At 38.1% G+C, this 22,983-nt stretch overlaps 1 protein-coding gene across 2 annotated transcripts in view; it reads right to left on the bottom strand.

Moving 5' to 3' along the window:
• shprh (SNF2 histone linker PHD RING helicase) overlaps positions 1–22,983 on the bottom strand; it is a 69,499-nt gene that overhangs the window by 45,072 nt on the left and 1,444 nt on the right. The window contains exons 1-6 of one of the 2 annotated variants that reach the window (XM_072911928.1): positions 19,614–19,749; positions 18,960–19,481; positions 16,763–16,892; positions 16,463–16,681; positions 1,843–1,921; positions 1,621–1,771 (exon numbers count right to left, since the gene is read on the bottom strand). In XM_072911928.1, coding sequence (XP_072768029.1) covers positions 1,621–1,771; positions 1,843–1,921; positions 16,463–16,681; positions 16,763–16,892; positions 18,960–19,472 — 1,092 coding nt within the window. In that variant the 5' untranslated portion in view covers positions 19,473–19,481; positions 19,614–19,749. Of the gene's footprint in view, positions 1–1,620; positions 1,772–1,842; positions 1,922–16,462; positions 16,682–16,762; positions 16,893–18,959; positions 19,482–19,613; positions 19,750–22,983 lie in introns of those variants that run through there. The other variant, XM_061924511.1, reaches the window with a different exon arrangement.

Here is a 22,983-nt window from a genome sequence, read left to right as displayed (position 1 = left end):
CATTTAATTTTGATGATTTGAAGTGGCAACAAATGAAAATCCAAAATTCCGTGTGTCACAAAATTAGAATATTACTTAAGGCTAATACAAAAAAGGGATTTTTAGAAATGTTGGCCAACTGAAAAGTATGAAAATGAAAAATATGAGCATGTACAATACTCAATACTTGGTTGGAGCTCCTTTTGCCTCAATTACTGCGTTAATGCGGCGTGGCATGGAGTCGATGAGTTTCTGGCACTGCTCAGGTGTTATGAGAGCCCAGGTTGCTCTGATAGTGGCCTTCAACTCTTCTGCGTTTTTGGGTCTGGCATTCTGCATCTTCCTTTTCACAATACCCCACAGATTTTCTATGGGGCTAAGGTCAGGGGAGTTGGCGGGCCAATTTAGAACAGAAATACCATGGTCCGTAAACCAGGCACGGGTAGATTTTGCGCTGTGTGCAGGCGCCAAGTCCTGTTGGAACTTGAAATCTCCATCTCCATAGAGCAGGTCAGCAGCAGGAAGCATGAAGTGCTCTAAAACTTGCTGGTAGACGGCTGCGTTGACCCTGGATCTCAGGAAACAGAGTGGACCGACACCAGCAGATGACATGGCACCCCAAACCATCACTGATGGTGGAAACTTTACACTAGACTTCAGGCAACGTGGATCCTGTGCCTCTCCTGTCTTCCTCCAGACTCTGGGACCTCGATTTCCAAAGGAAATGCAAAATTTGCATGGTTGGGTGATGGTTTGGGGTGCCATGTCATCTGCTGGTGTCGGTCCACTCTGTTTCCTGAGATCCAGGGTCAACGCAGCCGTCTACCAGCAAGTTTTAGAGCACTTCATGCTTCCTGCTGCTGACCTGCTCTATGGAGATGGAGATTTCAAGTTCCAACAGGACTTGGCGCCTGCACACAGTGCAAAATCTACCCATGCCTGGTTTACGGACCATGGTATTTCTGTTCTAAATTGGCCCGCCAACTCCCCTGACCTTAGCCCCATAGAAAATCTGTGGGGTATTGTGAAAAGGAAGATGCAGAATGCCAGACCCAAAAACGCAGAAGAGTTGAAGGCCACTATCAGAGCAACCTGGGCTCTCATAACACCTGAGCAGTGCCAGAAACTCATCGACTCCATGCCACGCCGCATTAACGCAGTAATTGAGGCAAAAGGAGCTCCAACCAAGTATTGAGTATTGTACATGCTCATATTTTTCATTTTCATACTTTTCAGTTGGCCAACATTTCTAAAAATCCCTTTTTTGTATTAGCCTTAAGTAATATTCTAATTTTGTGACACACGGAATTTTGGATTTTCATTTGTTGCCACTTCAAATCATCAAAATTAAATGAAATAAACATTTGAATGCATCAGTCTGTGTGCAATGAATAAATATAATGTACAAGTTACACCTTTTGAATGCAATTACTGAAATAAATCAAGTTTTTCAAAATATTCTAATTTACTGGCTTTTACCTGTAAAGAAAACATCCATTTGCACAATACTTGTGGCTTTGTTCAGACACCGAAGGAGAATGGATCATTATAGGCCGTCACATTTTGTCGACACAAGCGGTTGTCAACAAAAACAAAAGCAGCCATTAGCACGTTCACTTTGTAATGAATGTTGCTCCTCACCACAGGCAGGGTGAGCGCCTCCTGCCGGACATCCTGGCGGCTGTGAGAGAGAATGAGGGCGAGGACCTCTACCGTCTTTCCCAAGCCCATCTCGTCGGCCAGGATCCCGCCGGGCCGCTCCACGCCGGCGAGGGGGAAGCCACGGATGAGACTGGAATGGAACAATGCGTGCGAATGATGAAGAAAGAGTTGGAAAGCAGCCGGGGCGACGGAGGCGCTCACCAGCCGGTGAAAGGGTTGTAGAAGAGCTTCTTGCCGCACATGGTCACCAACTCACGCCACAGGAAATGCAGTGAATGCTCTGCAAAGAAAGAAAGTGAATATCTCGTTAGCGCCGCTCATAAACTAAACTGCACATTTATCAAAGTCTCTCAGGTGTGTTTATTCTAATTAAGAGGAATGTTTTGACGGTGGAACGCTTGAAGTGGGTTGAAAAATGTGGGAGGAGTATTCGACTGAAAAAAGGGTGGAAAGAGGGTTTGGAAAACCAGGAATTCTGGAAAATCCTGGAATTTTTTGGAACTTGGAAAAAGGGTAGTTTGAATGTCCAGGATGAGTGGAATATGTTGAAGGTGGAATGGTTTGAATAGGTTGAAAAATGTGAGAAATGGTGGAAGTTTGAAAAATGGCCAATTCATTTTGAATGGGAAAATTGTCCTGGAAAACCTGGAATTCTTGGAATATCTGGGAATTTTTGGAATTGGTCAAGGAAAAGCCCACAATTTCCGAATAGGCTGAACAGTTTGAAGTTGGAACAGTTTGAATCAGATGAAAAATGTGGAAGTTGTGGAACTTTGAAGAATGTCCCATTCATTTCAATGGGAATTTTCCAATAGTTGGGGAATTTCAGGAAAAGTTGGAATTTTTTGGAAAATGGTAAAAAAAAAAAACTTGAATGGTCTGAATAAGTTGAAATGGTTGGTGTTGGAATTTTTCAAATCGGTGGAGAAATGTTGAAGCAGTAACACGTTGAATTGAGAAATGGTATTACGGAATTCCTGGAATTTCGGGAAAACCGGGAATTTTTCCATTTCAAAAAACAACTTTGTTTTTCTTGTACTAATAAAGCGGAATGTTTTGACGGTGGGACGGTTGAAGTGGGTTGAAAAATGTGGAAGGAGTAGTCGCCAGAAAAAAAGGGTGGAAATAGGGTTTGGAAAACCGTGAATTCCGTCAATTCCTGGAATTTTTGGGAACTTGGAAAAAGGGTGGTTTGAATGTCCAGGATGAGTGGAATATGTTGAAGGTGGAATGGTTTGAATAGGTTGAAAAATGTGAGAATGGTGGAAGTTTGGGAATTTGCTAAAAATTGGGGAATTTCGGGAAAATCGGGAATTTTTGGGATAATTGGTAAAAAACTTGAATGGTCTGAATACGTTGAAATGGTTGGTGTTGGAATTTTTCAAATCGGTGGAGAAATGTTGAAGCAGTAACACGTTGAATTGAGAAATGGCATTACGGAATTCCTGGAATTTCGGGAAAACCGGGAATTTTTCCATTTCAAAAAACAACTTTGTTTTTCTTGTACTAATAAAGCGGAATGTTTTGACGGTGGGACGGTTGAAGTGGGTTGAAAAATGTGGAAGGATTAGTCGCCAGAAAAAAAGGGTGGAAATAGGGTTTGGAAAACCGTGAATTCCGTCAATTCCTGGAATTTTTGGGAACTTGGAAAAAGGGTGGTTTGAATGTCCAGGATGAGTGGAATATGTTGAAGGTGGAATGGTTTGAATAGGTTGAAAAATGTGAGAATGGTGGAAGTTTGGGAATTTGCTAAAAATTGGGGAATTTCGGGAAAATCGGGAATTTTTGGGATAATTGGTAAAAAACTTGAATGGTCTGAATACGTTGAAATGGTTGGTGTTGGAATTGTTCAAATCAATGGAGAAATGTTGAAGCAGTAACATGTTGAATTGAGAAATAGTATTACGGAGATCCTGGAATTTCGGGAAAAATGGGAATTTTTCCTGTTCAAAAGACAACTATGTTTTTTGTCCTGATTAAGAGGAATGTTTTGACGGTGGAACGGTTGAAGTGGGTTGAAAAATGTGGGAGGAGTAGTCGCCAGAAAAAAAAGGGTGGAAATAGGGTTTGAAAAACAAGGAATTCCGGCAATTCCTGGAAAAAAAATTTAACTTGGAAAAAGGGTAGTTTGAATGTCCAGGATGAGTGGAATATGTTGAAGGTGGAATGGTTTGAATAGGTTGAAAAATGTGAGAATGGTGGAAGTTTGGGAATTTCCCAAAAATTGGGGAATTTCGGGAAAAGAGGGAATTTTTTGGAAAATGGTAAAAAACTGGAATGGTCTGAATAAGTTGAAATGGTTGGTATTGGATTTATTCAAATCATTTGAGAAATTTTGAAGCCGTAACATTGAGAAATGGTATTACGGAATTCCTGGAATTTCGGGAAAACCGGGAATTTTTCCAGTTCAAAAAACAACTTAATTTTTTGTCCTAATTAAGAGGAATGTTTTGACGGTGGAACGGTTGAAAAATGTGGGAGGAGTAGTCGACCGAAAAAAGGGTGGAAATAGGGCTTTGGAAAACCAGGAATTCTGGAAAATCCTGGAATTTTTTTGAACTTGGAAAAATTATAGTTTAAATTGTCCTGATTAGGAGGAATGTTTTGACGGTGGAACGGCTGAAGTGGGTTGAAAAATGTGGAAGGAGTAGTCGCCAGAAAAAAAGGGTGGAAATAGGGTTTGGAAAACAGGGAATTCCGGCAATTCCTGGAATTCTTTTTAACTTGGAAAAAGGGTAGTTTGAATGTCCAGGATGAGTGGAATATGTTGAAGGTGGAATGGTTTGAATAGGTTGAAAAATATGAGAATGGTGGAAGTTTGGGAATTTCCCAAAAATTGGGGAATTTCGGGAAAAGAGGGAATTTTTTGGAAAATGGTAAACAACTGGAATGGTCTGAATAAGTTGAAAGGTTGGTATTGGATTTTTTCAAATCATTTGAGAAATTTTGAAGCCGTAACATGTTGAATTGAGAAATGGTGTTACGGAATTCCTGGAATTTCGGGAAAACCGGGATTTTTTCCAGTTCAAAAAATTAGTTTTTTGTACTAATTAAGAGGAATGTTTTAACGGTGGAACGGTTGAAAAATGTGGGAGGAGTAGTCGACAGAAAAAAGGGTGGAAATAGGGCTTTGGAAAACCAGGAATTCTGGGAAATCCTGGAATTTTTTTGAACTTGGTAAAATTATAGTTTAAATTTCCAGGATGGTCGAATGTGTTGATGGTGGAATGGTTTGAATTTGTTGAAAAATTTGGAAATGGTGGAAGTTTGAAAAATGTTGAAGTAGTAACATGTTGAATAGAGAAATAGTATTACGGAATTTCGGGAAAACCGGGAATTTTTCCTGTTCAAAAGACAACTATGTTTTTTGTCCTGATTAGGAGGAATGTTTTGACGGTGGAACAGTTGAAGTGGGTTGAAAAATGTGGAAGGAGTAGTCGCCAGAAAAAAAAAGGGTGTAAATAGGGTTTGGAAAACAGGGAATTCCTGGAATTTTTTTTAACTTGGAAAAAGGGTAGTTTGAATGTCCTGGATGAGTGGAATATGTTGAAGGTGGAATGGTTTGAATAGGTTGAAAAATATGAGAATGGTGGAAGTTTGGGAATTTCCCAAAAATTGGGGAATTTCGGGAAAAGCGGGAATTTTTGGGAAAATGGTAAACTGGAATGGTCTGAATAAGTTGAAATGGTTGGTATTGGATTTTTTCAAATCATTTGAGAAATGTTGAAGCAGTAACATGTTGAATTGAGAAATGGTCTTACGGAATTCCTGGAATTTTGGGAAAACCGGGAATTTTTCCAGTTCAGAAAACAACTTTGTTTTTTTGCACTAATTAAGAGGAATTTTTTGACGGTGGAATGGTTGAAGTGGGTTGAAAAATGTGGAAGGAGTAGTCGCCAGAAAAAAAGGGTGGAAATAGGGTTTGGAAAACCGTGAATTCCGTCAATTCCTGGAATTTTTTGGAACTTGGAAAAAGGGTAGTTTGAATGTCCAGGATGAGTGGAATATGTTGAAGGTGGAATCGTTTGAATAGGTTGAAAAATGTGAAAATGGTGGAAGTTTGGGAATTTCCCAAAAATTGGGGAATTTCGGGAAAAGAGGGAGTTTTTTGGAAAATGGTAAAAAACTGGAATGGTGTGAATAAGTTGAAATGGTTGGTGTTGGAATTGGTCAAATCAATGGAGAAATGTTGAAGCAGTAACATGTTGAATTGAGAAATGGTATTACGGAATTCCTGGAATTTCGGGAAAACCGGGAATTTTTCCAGTTCAGAAAACAACTTTGTTTTTTTGCACTAATTAAGAGGAATGTTATGACGGTGGAATGGTTGAAGTGGGTTGAAAAATGTGGAAGGAGTAGTCGCCAGAAAAAAGGGTGGAAATAGGGTTTGGAAAACCGTGAATTCCGTCAATTCCTGGAATTTTTTGGAACTTGGAAAAAGGGTAGTTTGAATGTCCAGGATGAGTGGAATATGTTGAAGGTGGAATGGTTTGAATAGGTTGAAAAATATGAGAATGGTGGAAGTTTGGGAATTTCCCAAAAATTGGGGAATTTCGGGAAAAGCGGGAATTTTTGGGAAAATGGTAAACTGGAATGGTCTGAATAAGTTGAAATGGTTGGTATTGGATTTTTTCAAATCATTTGAGAAATGTTGAAGCAGTAACATGTTGAATTGAGAAATGGTCTTACGGAATTCCTGGAATTTTGGGAAAACCGGGAATTTTTCCAGTTCAGAAAACAACTTTGTTTTTTTGCACTAATTAAGAGGAATTTTTTGACGGTGGAATGGTTGAAGTGGGTTGAAAAATGTGGAAGGAGTAGTCGCCAGAAAAAAAGGGTGGAAATAGGGTTTGGAAAACCGTGAATTCCGTCAATTCCTGGAATTTTTTGGAACTTGGAAAAAGGGTAGTTTGAATGTCCAGGATGAGTGGAATATGTTGAAGGTGGAATCGTTTGAATAGGTTGAAAAATGTGAAAATGGTGGAAGTTTGGGAATTTCCCAAAAATTGGGGAATTTCGGGAAAAGAGGGAGTTTTTTGGAAAATGGTAAAAAACTGGAATGGTGTGAATAAGTTGAAATGGTTGGTGTTGGAATTGGTCAAATCAATGGAGAAATGTTGAAGCAGTAACATGTTGAATTGAGAAATGGTATTACGGAATTCCTGGAATTTCGGGAAAACCGGGAATTTTTCCATTTCAAAAAACAACTTTGTTTTTTTGTACTAATAAAGCGGAATGTTTTGACGGCGGGACGGTTGAAGTGGGTTGAAAAATGTGGGAGGAGGAGTCGCCAGAAAAAAAAGGGTGGAAATAGGGTTTGGAAAACAGGGAATTCCGGCAATTCCTGGAATTTTTTTTAACTTGAAAAAAGGGTAGTTTGAATGTCCAGGATGAGTGGAAAATGTTGAAGGTGGAATGGTTTGAATAGGTTGAAAAATGTGAGAATGGTGGAAGTTTGGGAATTTCCCAAAAATTGGGGAATTTCGGGAAAAGAGGGAATTTTTTGGAAAATGGTAAAAAACTGGAATGGTCTGAATACGTTGAAATGGTTGGTGTTGGAATTGGTCAAATCAATGGAGAAATGTTGAAGCAGTAACATGTTGAATTGAGAAATGGTATTACGGAGATCATGGAATTTCGGGAAAACCGGGAATTTTTCCAGTTCAGAAAACAACTTTGTTTTTTTGCACTAATAAAGAGGAATGTTTTGACGGTGGAACGGTTGAAGTGGGTTGAAAAATGTGGAAGGAGTAGTCGCCAGAAAAAAAAGGGTGGAAATAGGGTTTGGAAAACAGGGAATTCCGGCAATTCCTGGAATTTTTTTTAACTTGGAAAAAGGGTAGTTTGAATGTCCAGGATGAGTGGAATATGTTGAAGGTGGAATGGTTTGAATAGGTTGAAAAATGTGAGAATGGTGGAAGTTTGGGAATTTCCCAAAAATTGGGGAATTTCGGGAAAAGAGGGAATTTTTGGGAAAATGGTAAAAAAACTGGAATGGTCTGAATAAGTTGATATGGTTGGTATTGGATTTTTTCAAATTATTTGAGAAATTTTGAAGCCGTAACATGTTGAATTGAGAAATGGTATTACGGAATTCCTGGAATTTCGGGAAAACTGGGAATTTTTCCAGTTCAAAAAACAATTTGGTTTTTTGTACTAATTAAGAGGAATGTTTTGACGGTGGAACGGTTGAAGTGGGTTGAAAAATGTGGGAGGAGTAGTCGACCGAAAAAAGGGCGGAAATAGGGTTTGGAAAACAGGGAATTCCGGCAATTCCTGGAATTTTTTTTAACTTGAAAAAAGGGTAGTTTGAATGTCCAAGATGAGTGGAATATGTTGAAGGTGGAATGGTTTGAATAGGTTGAAAAATGTGAGAATGGTGGAAGTTTGGGAATTTCCCAAAAATTGGGGAATTTCGGGAAAAGCGGGAATTTTTGGGAAAATGGTAAAAAACTGGAATGGTCTGAATAAGTTGAAATGGTTGGTATTGGATTTTTTTCAAATCATTTGAGAAATTTTTAAGCCGTAACATGTTGAATTGAGAAATGGTATTACGGAATTCCTGGAATTTCGGGAAAACCGGGAATTTTTCCAGTTCAAAAAACAACTTAGTTTTTTGTCCTAATTAAGAGGAATGTTTTGACGGTGGAACGGTTGAAAAATGTGGGAGGAGTAGTCGACCGAAAAAAAGGTGGAAATAGGGCTTTGGAAAACCAAGAATTCTGGAAAATCCTGGAATTTTTTTGAACTTGGAAAAATTATAGTTGGTGGTGGAATGTGTTGATGGTGGAATGGTTTGAATTTGTTGAGAAACGTGGAAATGGTGGAAGTTTGAAAAATGTTGAAGTAGTAACATGTTGAATAGAGAAATAGTATTACGGAATTTCGGGAAAACCGGGAATTTTTCCTGTTCAAAAGACAACTACGTTTTTTGTCCTGATTAGGAGGAATGTTTTGACGGTGGAACGGTTGAAGTGGGTTGAAAAATGTGGAAGGAGTAGTCGCCAGAAAAAAAAGGGTGGAAATAGGGTTTGGAAAACAGGGAATTCCGGCAATTCCTGGAATTTTTTTTAACTTGAAAAAATGGTAGTTTGAATGTCCAGGATGAGTGGAATATGTTGAAAGTGGTATAGTTTGAATAGGTTAAAAAATGTGAGAATGGTGGAAGTTTGGGAATTTCCCAAAAATTGGGGAATTTCGGGAAAAGCGGGAATTGTTTTGAAAATGGTAAAATACTTGAATAGTCTGAATAGGTTGAGAGAGTTGGTATTGGAATTTTTCAAATCAATGGAGAAATGTTGAAGCAGTAACATGTTGAATTGAGAAATTGTATTTCGGAATTCCTGGAATTTCGGGAAAACCGGGAATTTTTCCAGTTCAAAAAACAACTTAGTTTTTTGTACTAATTAAGAGGAATGTTTTGACGGTGGAACGGTTGAAGTGGGTTGAAAAATGTGGGAGGAGTAGTCGACCGAAAAAAGGGTGGAAATAGGGTTTGGAAAACAGGGAATTCCGGCAATTCCTGGAATTTTTTTTAACTTGAAAAAAGGGTAGTTTGAATGTCCAGGATGAGTGGAATATGTTGAAGGTGGAATGGTTTGAATAGGTTGAAAAATGTGAGAATGGTGGAAGTTTGGGAATTTCCCAAAAATTGGGGAATTTCGGGAAAAGAGGGAATTTTTTGAAAAATGGTAAAAAAAAAACTGGAATGGTCTGAATAAGTTGAAATGGTTGGTATTGGATTTTTTCAAATAATTTGAGAAATGTTGAAGCAGTAACATGTTGAATTGAGAAATGGTGTTACGGAATTCCTGGAATTTCGGGAAAACCGGGAATTTTTCCCAGTTCAAAAAACAACTTAGTTATTTGTACTAATTAAGAGGAATGTTTTGACGGTGGAACAGTTGAAGTGGGTTGAAAAATGTGGGAGGAGTAGTCGACCGAAAAAAGGGTGGAAATAGGGTTTGGAAAACAGGGAATTCCGGCAATTCCTGGAATTTTTTTAACTTGGAAAAAGGGTAGTTTGAATTTCCAGGATGAGTGGAATATGTTGAAGGTGGAATGGTTTGAATAGGTTGAAAAATGTGAGAATGGTGGAAGTTTGGGAATTTCCCAAAAATTGGGGAATTTCGTGAAAAGCGGGAATTTTTTGGAAAATGGTAAACTGGAATGGTCTGAATAAGTTGAAATGGTTGGTATTGGATTTTTTCAAATCATTTGAGAAATGTTGAAGCCGTAACATGTTGAATTGAGAAATGGTATTACGGAATTCCTGGAATTTCGGGAAAACCGGGAATTTTTCCAGTTCAAAAAACAACTTGGTTTTTTGTCCTAATTAAGAGGAATGTTTTGACGGTGGAACGGTTGAAAAATGTGGGAGGAGTAGTCGACAGAAAAAAGGGTGGAAATAGGGCTTTGGAAAACCAGGAATTCTGGAAAATCCTGGAATTTTTTTGAACTTGGAAAAATTATAGTTTAAATTTCCAGGATGGTGGAATGTGTTGATGGTGGAATGGTTTGAATTTGTTGAAAAATTTGGAAATGGTGGAAGTTTGAAAAATGTTGAAGTAGTAACATGTTGAATAGAGAAATAGTATTACGGAATTTCGGGAAAACCGGGAATTTTTCCTGTTCAAAAGACAACTACGTTTTTTGTCCTGATTAGGAGGAATGTTTTGACGGTGGAACGGTTGAAGTGGGTTGAAAAATGTGGAAGGAGTAGTCGCCAGAAAAAAAAGGGTGGAAATAGGGTTTGGAAAACAGGGAATTCCTGGAATTTTTTTTAACTTGGAAAAAGGGTAGTTTGAATGTCCAGGATGAGTGGAATATGTTGAAGGTAGAATGGTTTGAATAGGTTGAAAAATATGAGAATGGTGGAAGTCTGGGAATTTCCCAAAAATTGGGGAATTTCGGGAAAAGCGGGAATTTTTTGGAAAATGGTAAAAAACTGGAATAGTCTGAATACATTGAAATGGTTGGTGTTGGAATTGGTCAAATCAATGGAGAAATGTTGAAGCAGTAACATGTTGAATTGAGAAATGGTATTACGGAATTCCTGGAATTTCGGGAAAACCGGGAATTTTTCCAGTTCAGAAAACAACTTTGTTTTTTTGCACTAATTAAGAGGAATGTTTTGACGGTGGAACAGTTGAAGTGGGTTGAAAAATGTGGGAGGAGTAGTCGACCGAAAAAAGGGTGGAAATTGGGTTTGGAAAACAGGGAATTCCGGCAATTCCTGGAATTTTTTTAACTTGGAAAAAGGGTAGTTTGAATTTCCAGGATGAGTGGAATATGTTGAAGGTGGAATGGTTTGAATAGGTTGAAAAATGTGAGAATGATGGAAGTTTGGGAATTTCCCAAAAATTGGGGAATTTCGTGAAAAGCGGGAATTTTTTGGAAAATGGTAAACTGGAATGGTCTGAATAAGTTGAAATGGTTGGTATTGGATTTTTTCAAATCATTTGAGAAATGTTGAAGCCGTAACATGTTGAATTGAGAAATGGTATTACGGAATTCCTGGAATTTCGGGAAAACCGGGAATTTTTCCAGTTCAAAAAACAACTTGGTTTTTTGTCCTAATTAAGAGGAATGTTTTGACGGTGGAACGGTTGAAAAATGTGGGAGGAGTAGTCGACAGAAAAAAGGGTGGAAATAGGGCTTTGGAAAACCAGGAATTCTGGAAAATCCTGGAATTTTTTTGAACTTGGAAAAAATTATAGTTTAAATTTCCAGGATGGTGGAATGTGTTGATGGTGGAATGGTTTGAATTTGTTGAAAAATTTGGAAATGGTGGAAGTTTGAAAAATGTTGAAGTAGTAACATGTTGAATAGAGAAATAGTATTACGGAATTTCGGGAAAACCGGGAATTTTTCCTGTTCAAAAGACAACTACGTTTTTTGTCCTGATTAGGAGGAATGTTTTGACGGTGGAACGGTTGAAGTGGGTTGAAAAATGTGGAAGGAGTAGTCGCCAGAAAAAAAAGGGTGGAAATAGGGTTTGGAAAACAGGGAATTCCTGGAATTTTTTTTAACTTGGAAAAAGGGTAGTTTGAATGTCCAGGATGAGTGGAATATGTTGAAGGTAGAATGGTTTGAATAGGTTGAAAAATATGAGAATGGTGGAAGTCTGGGAATTTCCCAAAAATTGGGGAATTTCGGGAAAAGCGGGAATTTTTTGGAAAATGGTAAAAAACTGGAATGGTCTGAATACGTTGAAATGGTTGGTGTTGGAATTGGTCAAATCAATGGAGAAATGTTGAAGCAGTAACATGTTGAATTGAGAAATGGTATTACGGAATTCCTGGAATTTCGGGAAAACCGGGAATTTTTCCAGTTCAGAAAACAACTTTGTTTTTTTGCACTAATTAAGAGGAATGTTTTGACGGTGGAATGGTTGAAGTGGGTTGAAAAATGTGGGAGGAGTAGTCGCCAGAATAAAAGGGTGGAAATAGGGTTTGGAAAACCATGAATTCCGTCAATTCCTGGAATTTTTTGGAACTTGGAAAAAGGGTAGTTTGAATGTCCAGGATGAGTGGAATATGTTGAAGGTGGAATGGTTTGAATAGGTTGAAAAATGTGAGAATGGTGGAAGTTTGGGAATTTCCCAAAAATTGGTGAATTTCGGGAAAAGCGGGAATTTTTTGGAAAATGGTAAAAAAAAACTGGAATGGTCTGAATAAGTTGAAATGGTTGGTATTGGATTTTTTCAAATCATTTGAGAAATTTTGAAGCCGTAACATGTTGAATTGAGAAATGGTATTACGGAATTCCTGGAATTTCGGGAAAACCGGGAATTTTTCCAGTTCAAAAAACAACTTAGTTTTTTTGTCCTAATTAAGAGGAATGTTTTGACGGTGGAACGGTTGAAAAATGTGGGAGAAGTAGTCGATTGAAAAAAGGGTGTAAATAGGGCTTTGGAAAACCAGGAATTCTGGAAAATCCTGGAATCTTTTTGAACTTGGAAAAATAATAGTTTACATTTCCAGGATGGTGGAATGTGTTGATGGTGGAATGGTTTGAATTTGTTGAAAAACGTGGAAATGGTGGAAGTTTGAAAAATGGCCAATTCATTTTGAATGGGGAAAAATGTCCTGGAAAACCTGGAATTCTGGGAATATCTGGGAATTTTTTGGAATTTGTCAAGGAAAAGCCCACAATTTCCAAATAGGCTGAAGAGTTTGAAGTTGGAACGGTTTGAATCGGGTGAAAAATGTGGAAGGTAGAGCGCGCCAAAATCTGGAGAAGAAGAAGTTGAATAAATAGATGAATTTTGGTGTAGAAAAGCATATGTGTGAATGTTCTGGAGCATTCACACAATTATACATATTGCACAATAACGGTTGCATTGCGTATAGATAAATAGCAAAATACTTTACATAAAGGTTTTTATAGCTTATTTTCTAAAATGTATAAATAACAATATACTTTTTGTCATCTGCGATGAGGTGGCGACTTGTCCAGGGTGTACCCCGCCTTCCGCCCGATTGTAGCTGAGATAGGCTCCAGCGCCCCCCGCGACCCCAAAGGGAATAAGCGGTAGAAAATGGATGGATGGATGGATGGATACTTTTTGTCATGTCTGTGTAATCATGTTTTGTTTTAAGTCATGTTTTGTTTAGTTTCTGGCTTTTCACTCCCTTGTCTTGTTTGCATGATTACCCATTAGTTTCACCTGTTCCACGTTTGGACTCATTGTGCACTCTTGTTTGTCACCATAGCAACCATTAGTTTTCAACTGTCACGTCACGCACCTGTTTCACGTCTTGAGTCACGCACCTGTTTTCGTTAATCATGTCTGTGTTATTTAAGCTTTTCATTTTCTGTTGTTCGTCCTGACGACATCACCACATTTATGCTCTGTCCATGCCTGTTACTTCTTTCCATGTCAATTCCTCAAGCAACTATTTCTGTCCAAGCCAAGTAAGTTTTTGTTCCATGTTTATAGTCTTTTTGGTTTCATAGTTTGTTCTCCGCCATTGTGCGTGTTTTTTGTTTGTACTTTTTTGCTATAGTCTTTTGTAGTGATGGGTTGATGAGGCCTCATGAAGCGTTTCGGCACATTGCAAAACTGTATTGATACTGTGTCGATACTGTGTCACTAAATACTGACATCTGCTGGACATTAAAAATCCCTACAGGCAACCTATGGACCGACTCAACTGACACTGATTTTATGACCTAGTACAGTGGTTCTCAAATGGGGGTACGTGTACCCCTGGGGGTACTTGAAGGTATGCCAAGGGGTACGTGAGATTTTTTAAAAATATTCTAAAAATAGCAACAATTCAAAAATCCTTTATAAATATATTTATTGAATAATACTTCAACAAAATATGACTGTAAGTTCATAAACTCAGTGAAGCACAAGCTCAGGTTTGTCACTAAAATGTCTGTCAAAAAGAAATGTGAAAAGAAATGCAACAAGGCAATATTCAGTGTTGACAGCTAGGTTTTTTGTGGACATGTTCCATAAATATTGATGTTAAAGATTTATTTTTTTTGTGAATAAATGTTTAGAATTAAGTTGATGAATCCAGATGGATCTCTAATACAATCCCCAAAGAGGGCACTTTAAGTTGATGATTACTTCTATGTGTAGAAATCTTTATTAGGGCCCGCAATGGCCCATTGCATAAGGACTCCCAAAGGGAGTCCTTATGCAATGGGACATAAGGACCTATTGTTTTTCTAAGGTTTTATTATTATTCTTTCTTTCTTTCTTTCTTTCTTCTTCCGCCGCCTCTTTGAGCACTAATTTGACCCACTTAACATGCTTCAAAACTCACCATATTTGACCCACACATCAGGACCTGCGAAAATTGCCTTTTAATAAAAAAACCGAACCCCAAAACTCAAAATTGCGCTCTAGCGCCCCCTAGGAAGAATACAAAACTACGCTGCCTGTAACTCCCACTAGGAAGGTCGGAGAGACATGAAACAAAAACCTTTATGTAGGTCTGACTTAGATCTACATTTCATAATTGTACATTCTTGGGCAGAAATCAACAGGAAGTTGGCAATTCCCCCTTCAAGACAAAAAAGTACTAAAAACAGTCACTTTTGCCTCTTTGAGCTGTAATTTGACCCCCTTAACATGCTTCAAAACTCACCAAACTGAACGCAAACATCACGACTGGCAAACATTGTGATCTAATAAAAAAACCTAACCCCAAATCTCAAAATTGTGCTCTAGCGCAATTTTCTAATAAAACGCACAAAAAACTGCTCCTCGGATGAAAAAACTGACAAAACTGCCTGTAACTCCTACTGGGAAGGTTGGAGAGACATGAAACAAAAACCTCTATGTAGGTCTCACTTAGACCTACATTTCATAAATTGACAACCCCCAGCAAAAATCAACAGAAAGTTTGCTATTCCCCCTTCAAAACAATTTTTTTGTAAAAACCGGTCACCTTCCTTCAAAAACTATCTCCTCTGAGCGCGTTTGTCGTTTCGGCTTCAAACTAACACAGGAGAGAGATTAAACCCTTGTGTATGAAATAACAAAACAGCTTTTTAATACCTGCTCCGGTTTTGATTTTATGACCCTTCAAAGACCCGCTGCGCTGATGCTGCTGCGCTGCTGTTTTTTTAAGATGGCTGCTTAAAAGCAGGAATTACCAACGTGCCCACACAATGCAGACAAGGTAGGTACACTAGACAAAAGTCTTGGGACACTTCAGACTAAAAGTACACAAAAGTATTGGGACACTTAGGACTAGCACCTGCCAAATACGCGGGCCCGACCAATGCTGCTTGCAGCTTTAATTTATAATTGAATCACTTGAATCACTTGTTTATTTTTCAACAAGTTTTTAGCTATTTTTATATCTTTTTTTCCAAATAGTTCAAGAAAGACCACTACAAATGAGCAATATTTTGCACTGTTATACAATTTAATAAATCAGAAACTGATGACATAGTGCTGTATTTTACTTCATCTTTTTTTTTTTCAACCAAAAATGCTTTGCTCTGATTAGGGGGTACTTGAATTTAAAAAAAATTCACAGGGGGTACATTGCTGAAAAAAGGTTGAGAACCACTGACCTAGTATATACAATAATATAAACCAAGTCATTGTATTTCATTTAGGATTATTTCATAACTTCATTTAAATAAAAATATATTTTTTGTCTTTTTTAGATACAGTCAATAAATAATGTGAACATGTATCATAACATGGAAATCTAAGAGAACGTGTTGTGAATGAGGATGCTTGTGGACCTGGAAATTATTATTTATTTATTTTTACACATTTTTATTAAAAAAAAAAAAAGAAGTTTTTCCAACGTATTCAATTTTAGACGCTTTCTCTTCTTAGTTATTATTTCTCCGGCTGTAGAAAAGAGCCGCTCACAGGGCACAGAGGAAGGCGTCAGTGCGACACAGTTCGCGTATCGGTCACGTGACCAAAACAGCTCATGATCGGTCACGTGACTTTCTAAAAGCGGTACGCGCACCGACACAGGGTTTCGCTCTATGAGCTCGACGCATGCGCCGATGCATCGGTGTTGCCGGACCCATCACTAGTCTTTTGGTTTCATAGTTTATTCTCCGCCTCTGTGCACGCTTTTTGTTTATTCCTTTTTTTTTTGATAAATATAAATAAATCATGTACCTTCATTCCCGTCTCGCCCGTGCCAACTTTCCGTTGCATCCCGGAAAAACAAACACCCAGGACCAAGTCATGACACTTTTTAACTTTAACTTAATTTGTTAATCATGTGAATAATGCGTTCATTTTTTAATGGCACTTTCCTTCAAGTGCCAACAGACTCAGCTTAGAGTTGCTAATGTTCCTTCCTCAAGTCTTACGTCTTACCTTTGGAGGACGTGTTCCGGAACTTCTCCCTCCTCAGCATCCAGTTGACGGCCTGGCTCTGGTAGGGCCTGAGGACGGGGAGGAGAGCCTGGTGTTGAACGTCAAAGCTCTCCTCCTGGCTCTCGGCCTGGCGCACACGCCTGACGTAGTCGTACAGCTCCTCCACGTTCTGCCTCTCCAGGTCGGTGTCGCACTCCCCCTCCTCGTTGTCCACCACTTCTACACGTGGAGAGAGAAAGGAGAGAGGTCAGGACGGACAGCGAAGGCGTGGTGCAGGTGTGAGGACGTCGCACGGCTCACCGGGGATGATGAAGTCATAAAAATATGCCATGGTCTTCTGCACCAGCTGATTGGCTTTCTTCTTGCGAGCGTTTCCCTCGCTGAGGAAGTCCGGCTTCCCTAATGCGCTTTCAAGAAAGTAAATCCCCACCTGGCAGAAGTAGCGAGATGTTAACACACTTTCAAGTCCTTCCCTCATACTAAGGATCAAGCGATTATCGGCGCTGATATTTGGCATATTGACGTACATCGGCAGTATCGATTCGATTGGATTCTTCGTGGTAATCAATTCTCGATTTAAAACGATTCTTCGATCTAAATACCAAACTTTTTAATAACATTGGGTGCCAGTTCTATGATTAACTCCATTCCTCCGTAAAATAGATAAACGGCTTAAAAGAAAACTGGTTTAGTTTAAGAAAACTATAGCAAAAACATTTAATAAAGTCTAATACAAATAAGGCAACAAGAGAAGTATTAAATACTTTTCTTTTCTAAAGTAAATCTTTACAGCAGATATGGGCATCTACTTCAACAATATGATTTGCTTAAGAGGCTGCGCAGGACAGATTTAAAAACACAAAAACATTAAAAAATATACATATATACATATACGTATGTAGGTATATATACATATATATATATATACAGATGTATACATATTTATATACACATATACATACATATACATATATATATATATATACACACACACATATATGTACACGTGTATATATATATGTATATGTAGATGTATATATATGTATATGTACACGTATATATGTATATGTACACATATATGTATAAATACACATATATATATATATATACATATATATATATATACATATATACACACACATATATATATTTATATACACATATATATACATATATATATGTATATATACATATTTATATACACACATATACATATACACATATATATACACTGTATATACACACACATATATGTACACGTATATATTATATTCTATATGTATACATACACACACATATATATATATATATATATAAATATATTCATATGCGTATATATATATATATATATATATATACGCATATATATATATACACACACATATATATATATATACAGTATATATACACATACACATATACACACACACATATATATATACACACACACACTCACACATATATATATATATATATATATATATATATATATATATACACATATACATACATGTACATATAAACATATATATATACTGTATATACACACACAAATATATACACATACACATATACACACACACACACACACACACACACACACACACACACATATATATATATATATATATATATATATATATATATATATTTATATACACATAAACATATATATATACTGTATATACACACATATATATATATGAATATATATTTATGCGTATATATATATATATATATATATATATACACACACATACACATATACTGTATATAAACACACACACACATATATATACTGTATATACAGTATATATATATATATACATATATATATATATATATATATATATATATATATATATATCTACAGGCCAAAAGTTCGGACACACCTCATTGACAACACAACTGATGGTCCCAACCCCATTGATAAAGCAAGATATTCCACTAATCCACCCTGAGAGCATGCCAAGAGTGTGCAAAGCACGAATCAGAGCAAAGGGTGGCCATTTTGAAGAAACTAGAATATAAAACATGTTTTCAGTTATTTCACCTTTTTTTGTTAAGTACATAACTCCACATGTGTTCATTCATAGTTTTGATGTGACAATCTACAATGTAAATAGTCATGGAAATAAGTGAGAAGGCGTGTCCAAACTTTTGGCATGTACTGTGCATCGCTCACAGGTAGAAAAGTTCTAACATGAAAATGAGTATCTCCATGGTGAAAGCCCCACATGCACACAAAATCCTCATATAAGTAAGGCGGTCTGCACCACTTTTCAATTGCACACGCAGTCTTAGTAGCGCCAAATTGTAGTACACAATATTTTCCTAAAAAATATTGTTAAAGAAATAATTCAAAGTGTTGTCCTGTTTACTGACATTCATGTTTAAATAACATTTACTGCAAATTAATATTGGCTTCAAATATTGATTATCCTCCTTCTTGACTACTAATAACCGTATCAGGTATGGGTCGATGTCTACCTCGTACCTTGAAGGAGTTGTCTTCTTCTTCATGACTAAGCTGCACCACCCTCCTCTTCTGCAGCCAGTCCAAATCCTCCAGCGGGATCCGAGTGAGGCTGCACTCCGCCGTGCAGGTGTCGCCATCGGGCGTCTCAGCGGACTCCTCGGCGCCGCCGAAGCTGACGCACAGCTGCTCCTCCATCTTGTGCAACGTGAACGCCCTGCGCTCGCGGTCGGGCGGGAGCCAAGCCGTCCGGACGCGGAACTCCCCGATGAGAGCCTTCCAGACGTGGTCCAGTCGGGAGGCGGGCAGCACGGCGAGCGCCAGGGAGGCGGAGGAGCTGGGAAATTCCTCGGCCAACTGAGGCGAGCCGACGGGGATGTCGAGCGAGGCGGTGAGACCGGAGCATGTCGGGGTTTGGTCATCGCTCTCCTGGATCTCTTCGTTCCGCCGGTCCTCCAGCATGTTCCAGTCCAGCCTCTTTTTAGCATCCTCATCCACCTTCACGGGGGGCGCCTTTTTCCTTCGACTGCTCATGTTTAGATTCTACAAGAAAAGGTGAAAACATGTTAACTACAAGAAAAGGTGAAAACATAATGTTAACTACAAGAAAATGTTTCTGGGTGTTGTTGATAAATGGCTTTGGCTTTGCATAGTAGAGTTTTAACTTGCACTTACAGATGTAGCGACCAACTGTAGTTACTGACAGTGGTTTTCTGAAGTGTTCCCCATGTGGTGATATCCTTTACACACTGATGTCGCTTTTTGATGCAGTACCGGGCCTTGCCACTTACGTGCAGTGATTTCTCCAGATTCTCTGAACCTTGTGATGATATTACGGGGCGTAGATGGTGAAATCCCTAAATTACTTGCAATAGCTGGTTGAGAAATGTTGTTCTTAAACAGTTTGCTCAGGCATTTGTTGACAAAGTGCCTCGTCCTTGCTTTTATACCCAATCATGGCACCCACCTGTTCCCAATTAGCCTGTTCACCTGTGGGATGTTCCAAATAAGTCTTTGACGAGCATTCCTCAACTTTCTCAGTCTTTTTTGCCACTTGTGCCAGCTTTTTTGAAACATGTTGCAGGCTTCAAATTCCTAATGAGCTGATTTTTGCAAAAAAATAACGTTTTCCAGTTGGAACGTTAAATATCTTGTCTTTGCGGTCTATTCAATTGAATATAAGTTGAAAAGGATTTGTTGTATTCTCTTTTAATTTACCATTTACACAACGTGATCGTGTTTGGAGGAAGAAAAATACTGAGTTGCATCCCAAGAACACCATACCTACTGTGAAGCATGGGGGTGGAAACATCATGCTTTGGGGCTGTTTTTCTGCTAAGGGGACAGGCCGACTGATCCGTGTTAAGGAAAGAATGAATGGGGCCATGTATCGCAAGATTTTGAGCCAAAACCTCCTTCCATCAGTGAGAGCTTTGAAGATGAAACGTGGCTGGGTCTTCCAGCATGACAATGATCCCAAACACACCGCCCGGGCAACGAAGGAGTGGCTCCGTAAGAAGCATTTGAAAGTCCTGGCGTGGCCTAGCCAGTCTCCAGACCTCAACCCCATAGAAAATCTGTGGAGGGAGTTGAAAGTCCGTGTTGCTCGGCGACAGCCCCAAAACATCACTGCTCTCGAGAAGATCTGCATGGAGGAATGGGCCAAAATACCAGCTACTGTGTGTGCAAACCTGGTAAAGACCTATAGTAATCGTTTGACCTCTGTTATTGCCAACAAAGGTTATATTACAAAGTATTGAGTTGAATTTTTGTTATTGACCAAATACTTATTTTCCACCTTAATTTACAAATAAATTATTTAAAAATCCTACAAAGTGAATTCCTGGATTTTTTTTCATATTCTGTCTCTCACAGTTGAAGTGTACCTATGATGAAAATTACAGACCTCTGTCATCATTTTAAGTGGGAAAACTTGCACAATTGGTGGCTGACTAAATACTTTTTTGCCCCACTATATATATATATATATATGCTGTTACCATGAATTGATTAACGTGGACCCCGACTTAAACAAGTTGAAAAACTTATTGGGGTGTTACCATTTAGTGGTCAATTGTACGGAATATGTACTGTACTGTGCAACCTACTAATACAAGTTTCAATCAATCAATCAAATTGTCTTGAGTTTCCAATCATTTCTACAACTCTTATTTTTTTGTGATAAGAGTGATTGGAGCACATACTTGTTGGTCACAAAAAAAACATTCATGAAGTGTGCTTCTTTTATGAATTTATTATGGCTCTACTGAAAATGTGCTAGGTCAAAAGTATACATACAGCAATGTTGATTATGGCAAGTTTACCTGCAATAAGGCGCTTTTGGTAGCCATCCACAAGCTTCTGCTTGGATTTTTGACCACTCCTCTTGACAAAATTGGTGCGGTTCAGCTAAATGTGTTGGTTTTCTGACATGGACTTGTTTCTTCAGCATTGTCCACACCTTTAAGTCAGGACTTTGGGAAGGCCATTCCAAAAACCTTCATTCCAGCCTGATTTAGCCATTCCTTTACCACTTTTGAGGTGTGTTTGGGGTCATTGTCCTGGAACACCCAACCTCCGGGCTGATGATTTTAGCTTGTCCTGAAGAATTTGGAGGTAATCCTCCTTTTTCATTGTCCCGTTTACTCTCTGTAGAGCACCAGTTCCATTGGCAGCAAAACAGGCCCAGAGCATGATACTACCACCACCATGCTTGACGGTAGGTTTGGTGTTCCTGGAATTAAAGGCCTCACCTTTTCTCCTCCAAACATATTGCTGGGTATTGTGGCCAAACAGCTCCATTTTTGTTTCATCTGACATCACATGGACAAAGATAAGACCTTCTGGAGGAAAGTTCTGTGGATGGCTACCAAAAGCGCCTTATTGCAGGTAGTGATGGGTCCGGCAACACCGATGCATCGGCGCATGCGTCGAGCTCATAGAGCGAAACCCTGTGTCGGTGCGCGTACCGCTTTTAGAAAGTCACGTGACCGATCATGAGCTGTTTTGGTCACGTGACCGATACGCCAACTGTGTCGCACTGACGCCTCCTCTGTGCCCTGTGAGCGGCTCTTTTCTACAGCCCGATAAATAATAACTAAGAAGAGAAATCGTCTAAAATGTAATACGTCGGAAAAACTTTTTTTTTTTTTTTTTTAATAAAAATGTGTAAAAAAATAAAATAAAAACAATTCCCAGTCCACAATCATCCACAACACCTTCTCTTAGATTTCCATGTTATGATACATGATCACATTATTTATTGACTGTATCTAAAAAAGATAAAAAATATATTTTTATTTAAATGAAGATATGAAATAATCCTAAATGAAATACAATGACTTGGTTTATATTATTGTATATACTAGGGCAGGGGTCACCAACGCGGTGCTCGCGGTCACCAGGTAGCCCGTAAGGACCAGATCAGTCGCCCGCTGGCCTGTTCTAAAAATAGCTCAAAGAGCAGCACTTACCAGTGAGCTGCCTCTATTTTTTAAATTGTATTTATTTACTAGCAAGCTGGTCTCGCTTTGCTCGACATTTTTAATTCTAAAAGAGACAAAACTCAAATAGAATTTGAAAATCCACGAAAATATTTTAAAGACTTGGTCTTCACTTGGAATAAGCGGTAGAAAATGGATGGATGGATGGGTCTTCACTTGTTTAAATAAATTCATTTATTTTTTACTTTGCTTCTTATTACTTTTAGAAATACAATTTTAGAGAAAAAATACAACCTTAAAAATGATTTTAGGATTTTTAAACAAATATACCTTTTAAATTTCTTCCTCTTCTTTCCTGACAATTTAAATCTATGTTCAAGTAAAAAAAATTTTTTTTATTATTGTAAAGAATAATAAATGTTTTAGCTTCTGGTTTTTTGACGAAGAATATTTGTGAAATATTTCTTCAAACTTACTATGATTAAAATTCAAAAAAAAATATTCTGGCAAATCTAGAAAATCTGTAGAATCAAATTTAAATCTTATTTCAAAGTATTTTGAATTTCTTTAAAAAAAAATCTAGAAGAAATACTGATTTGTCT

Source organism: Nerophis lumbriciformis, linkage group LG29 (assembly GCF_033978685.3).
Source record: "Nerophis lumbriciformis linkage group LG29, RoL_Nlum_v2.1, whole genome shotgun sequence".
NCBI lineage: Eukaryota > Metazoa > Chordata > Actinopteri > Syngnathiformes > Syngnathidae > Nerophis > Nerophis lumbriciformis.
The sequence above is the reverse complement of the archived record's forward strand: the minus strand, read 5'-3'. Positions and strand labels throughout refer to the sequence as shown.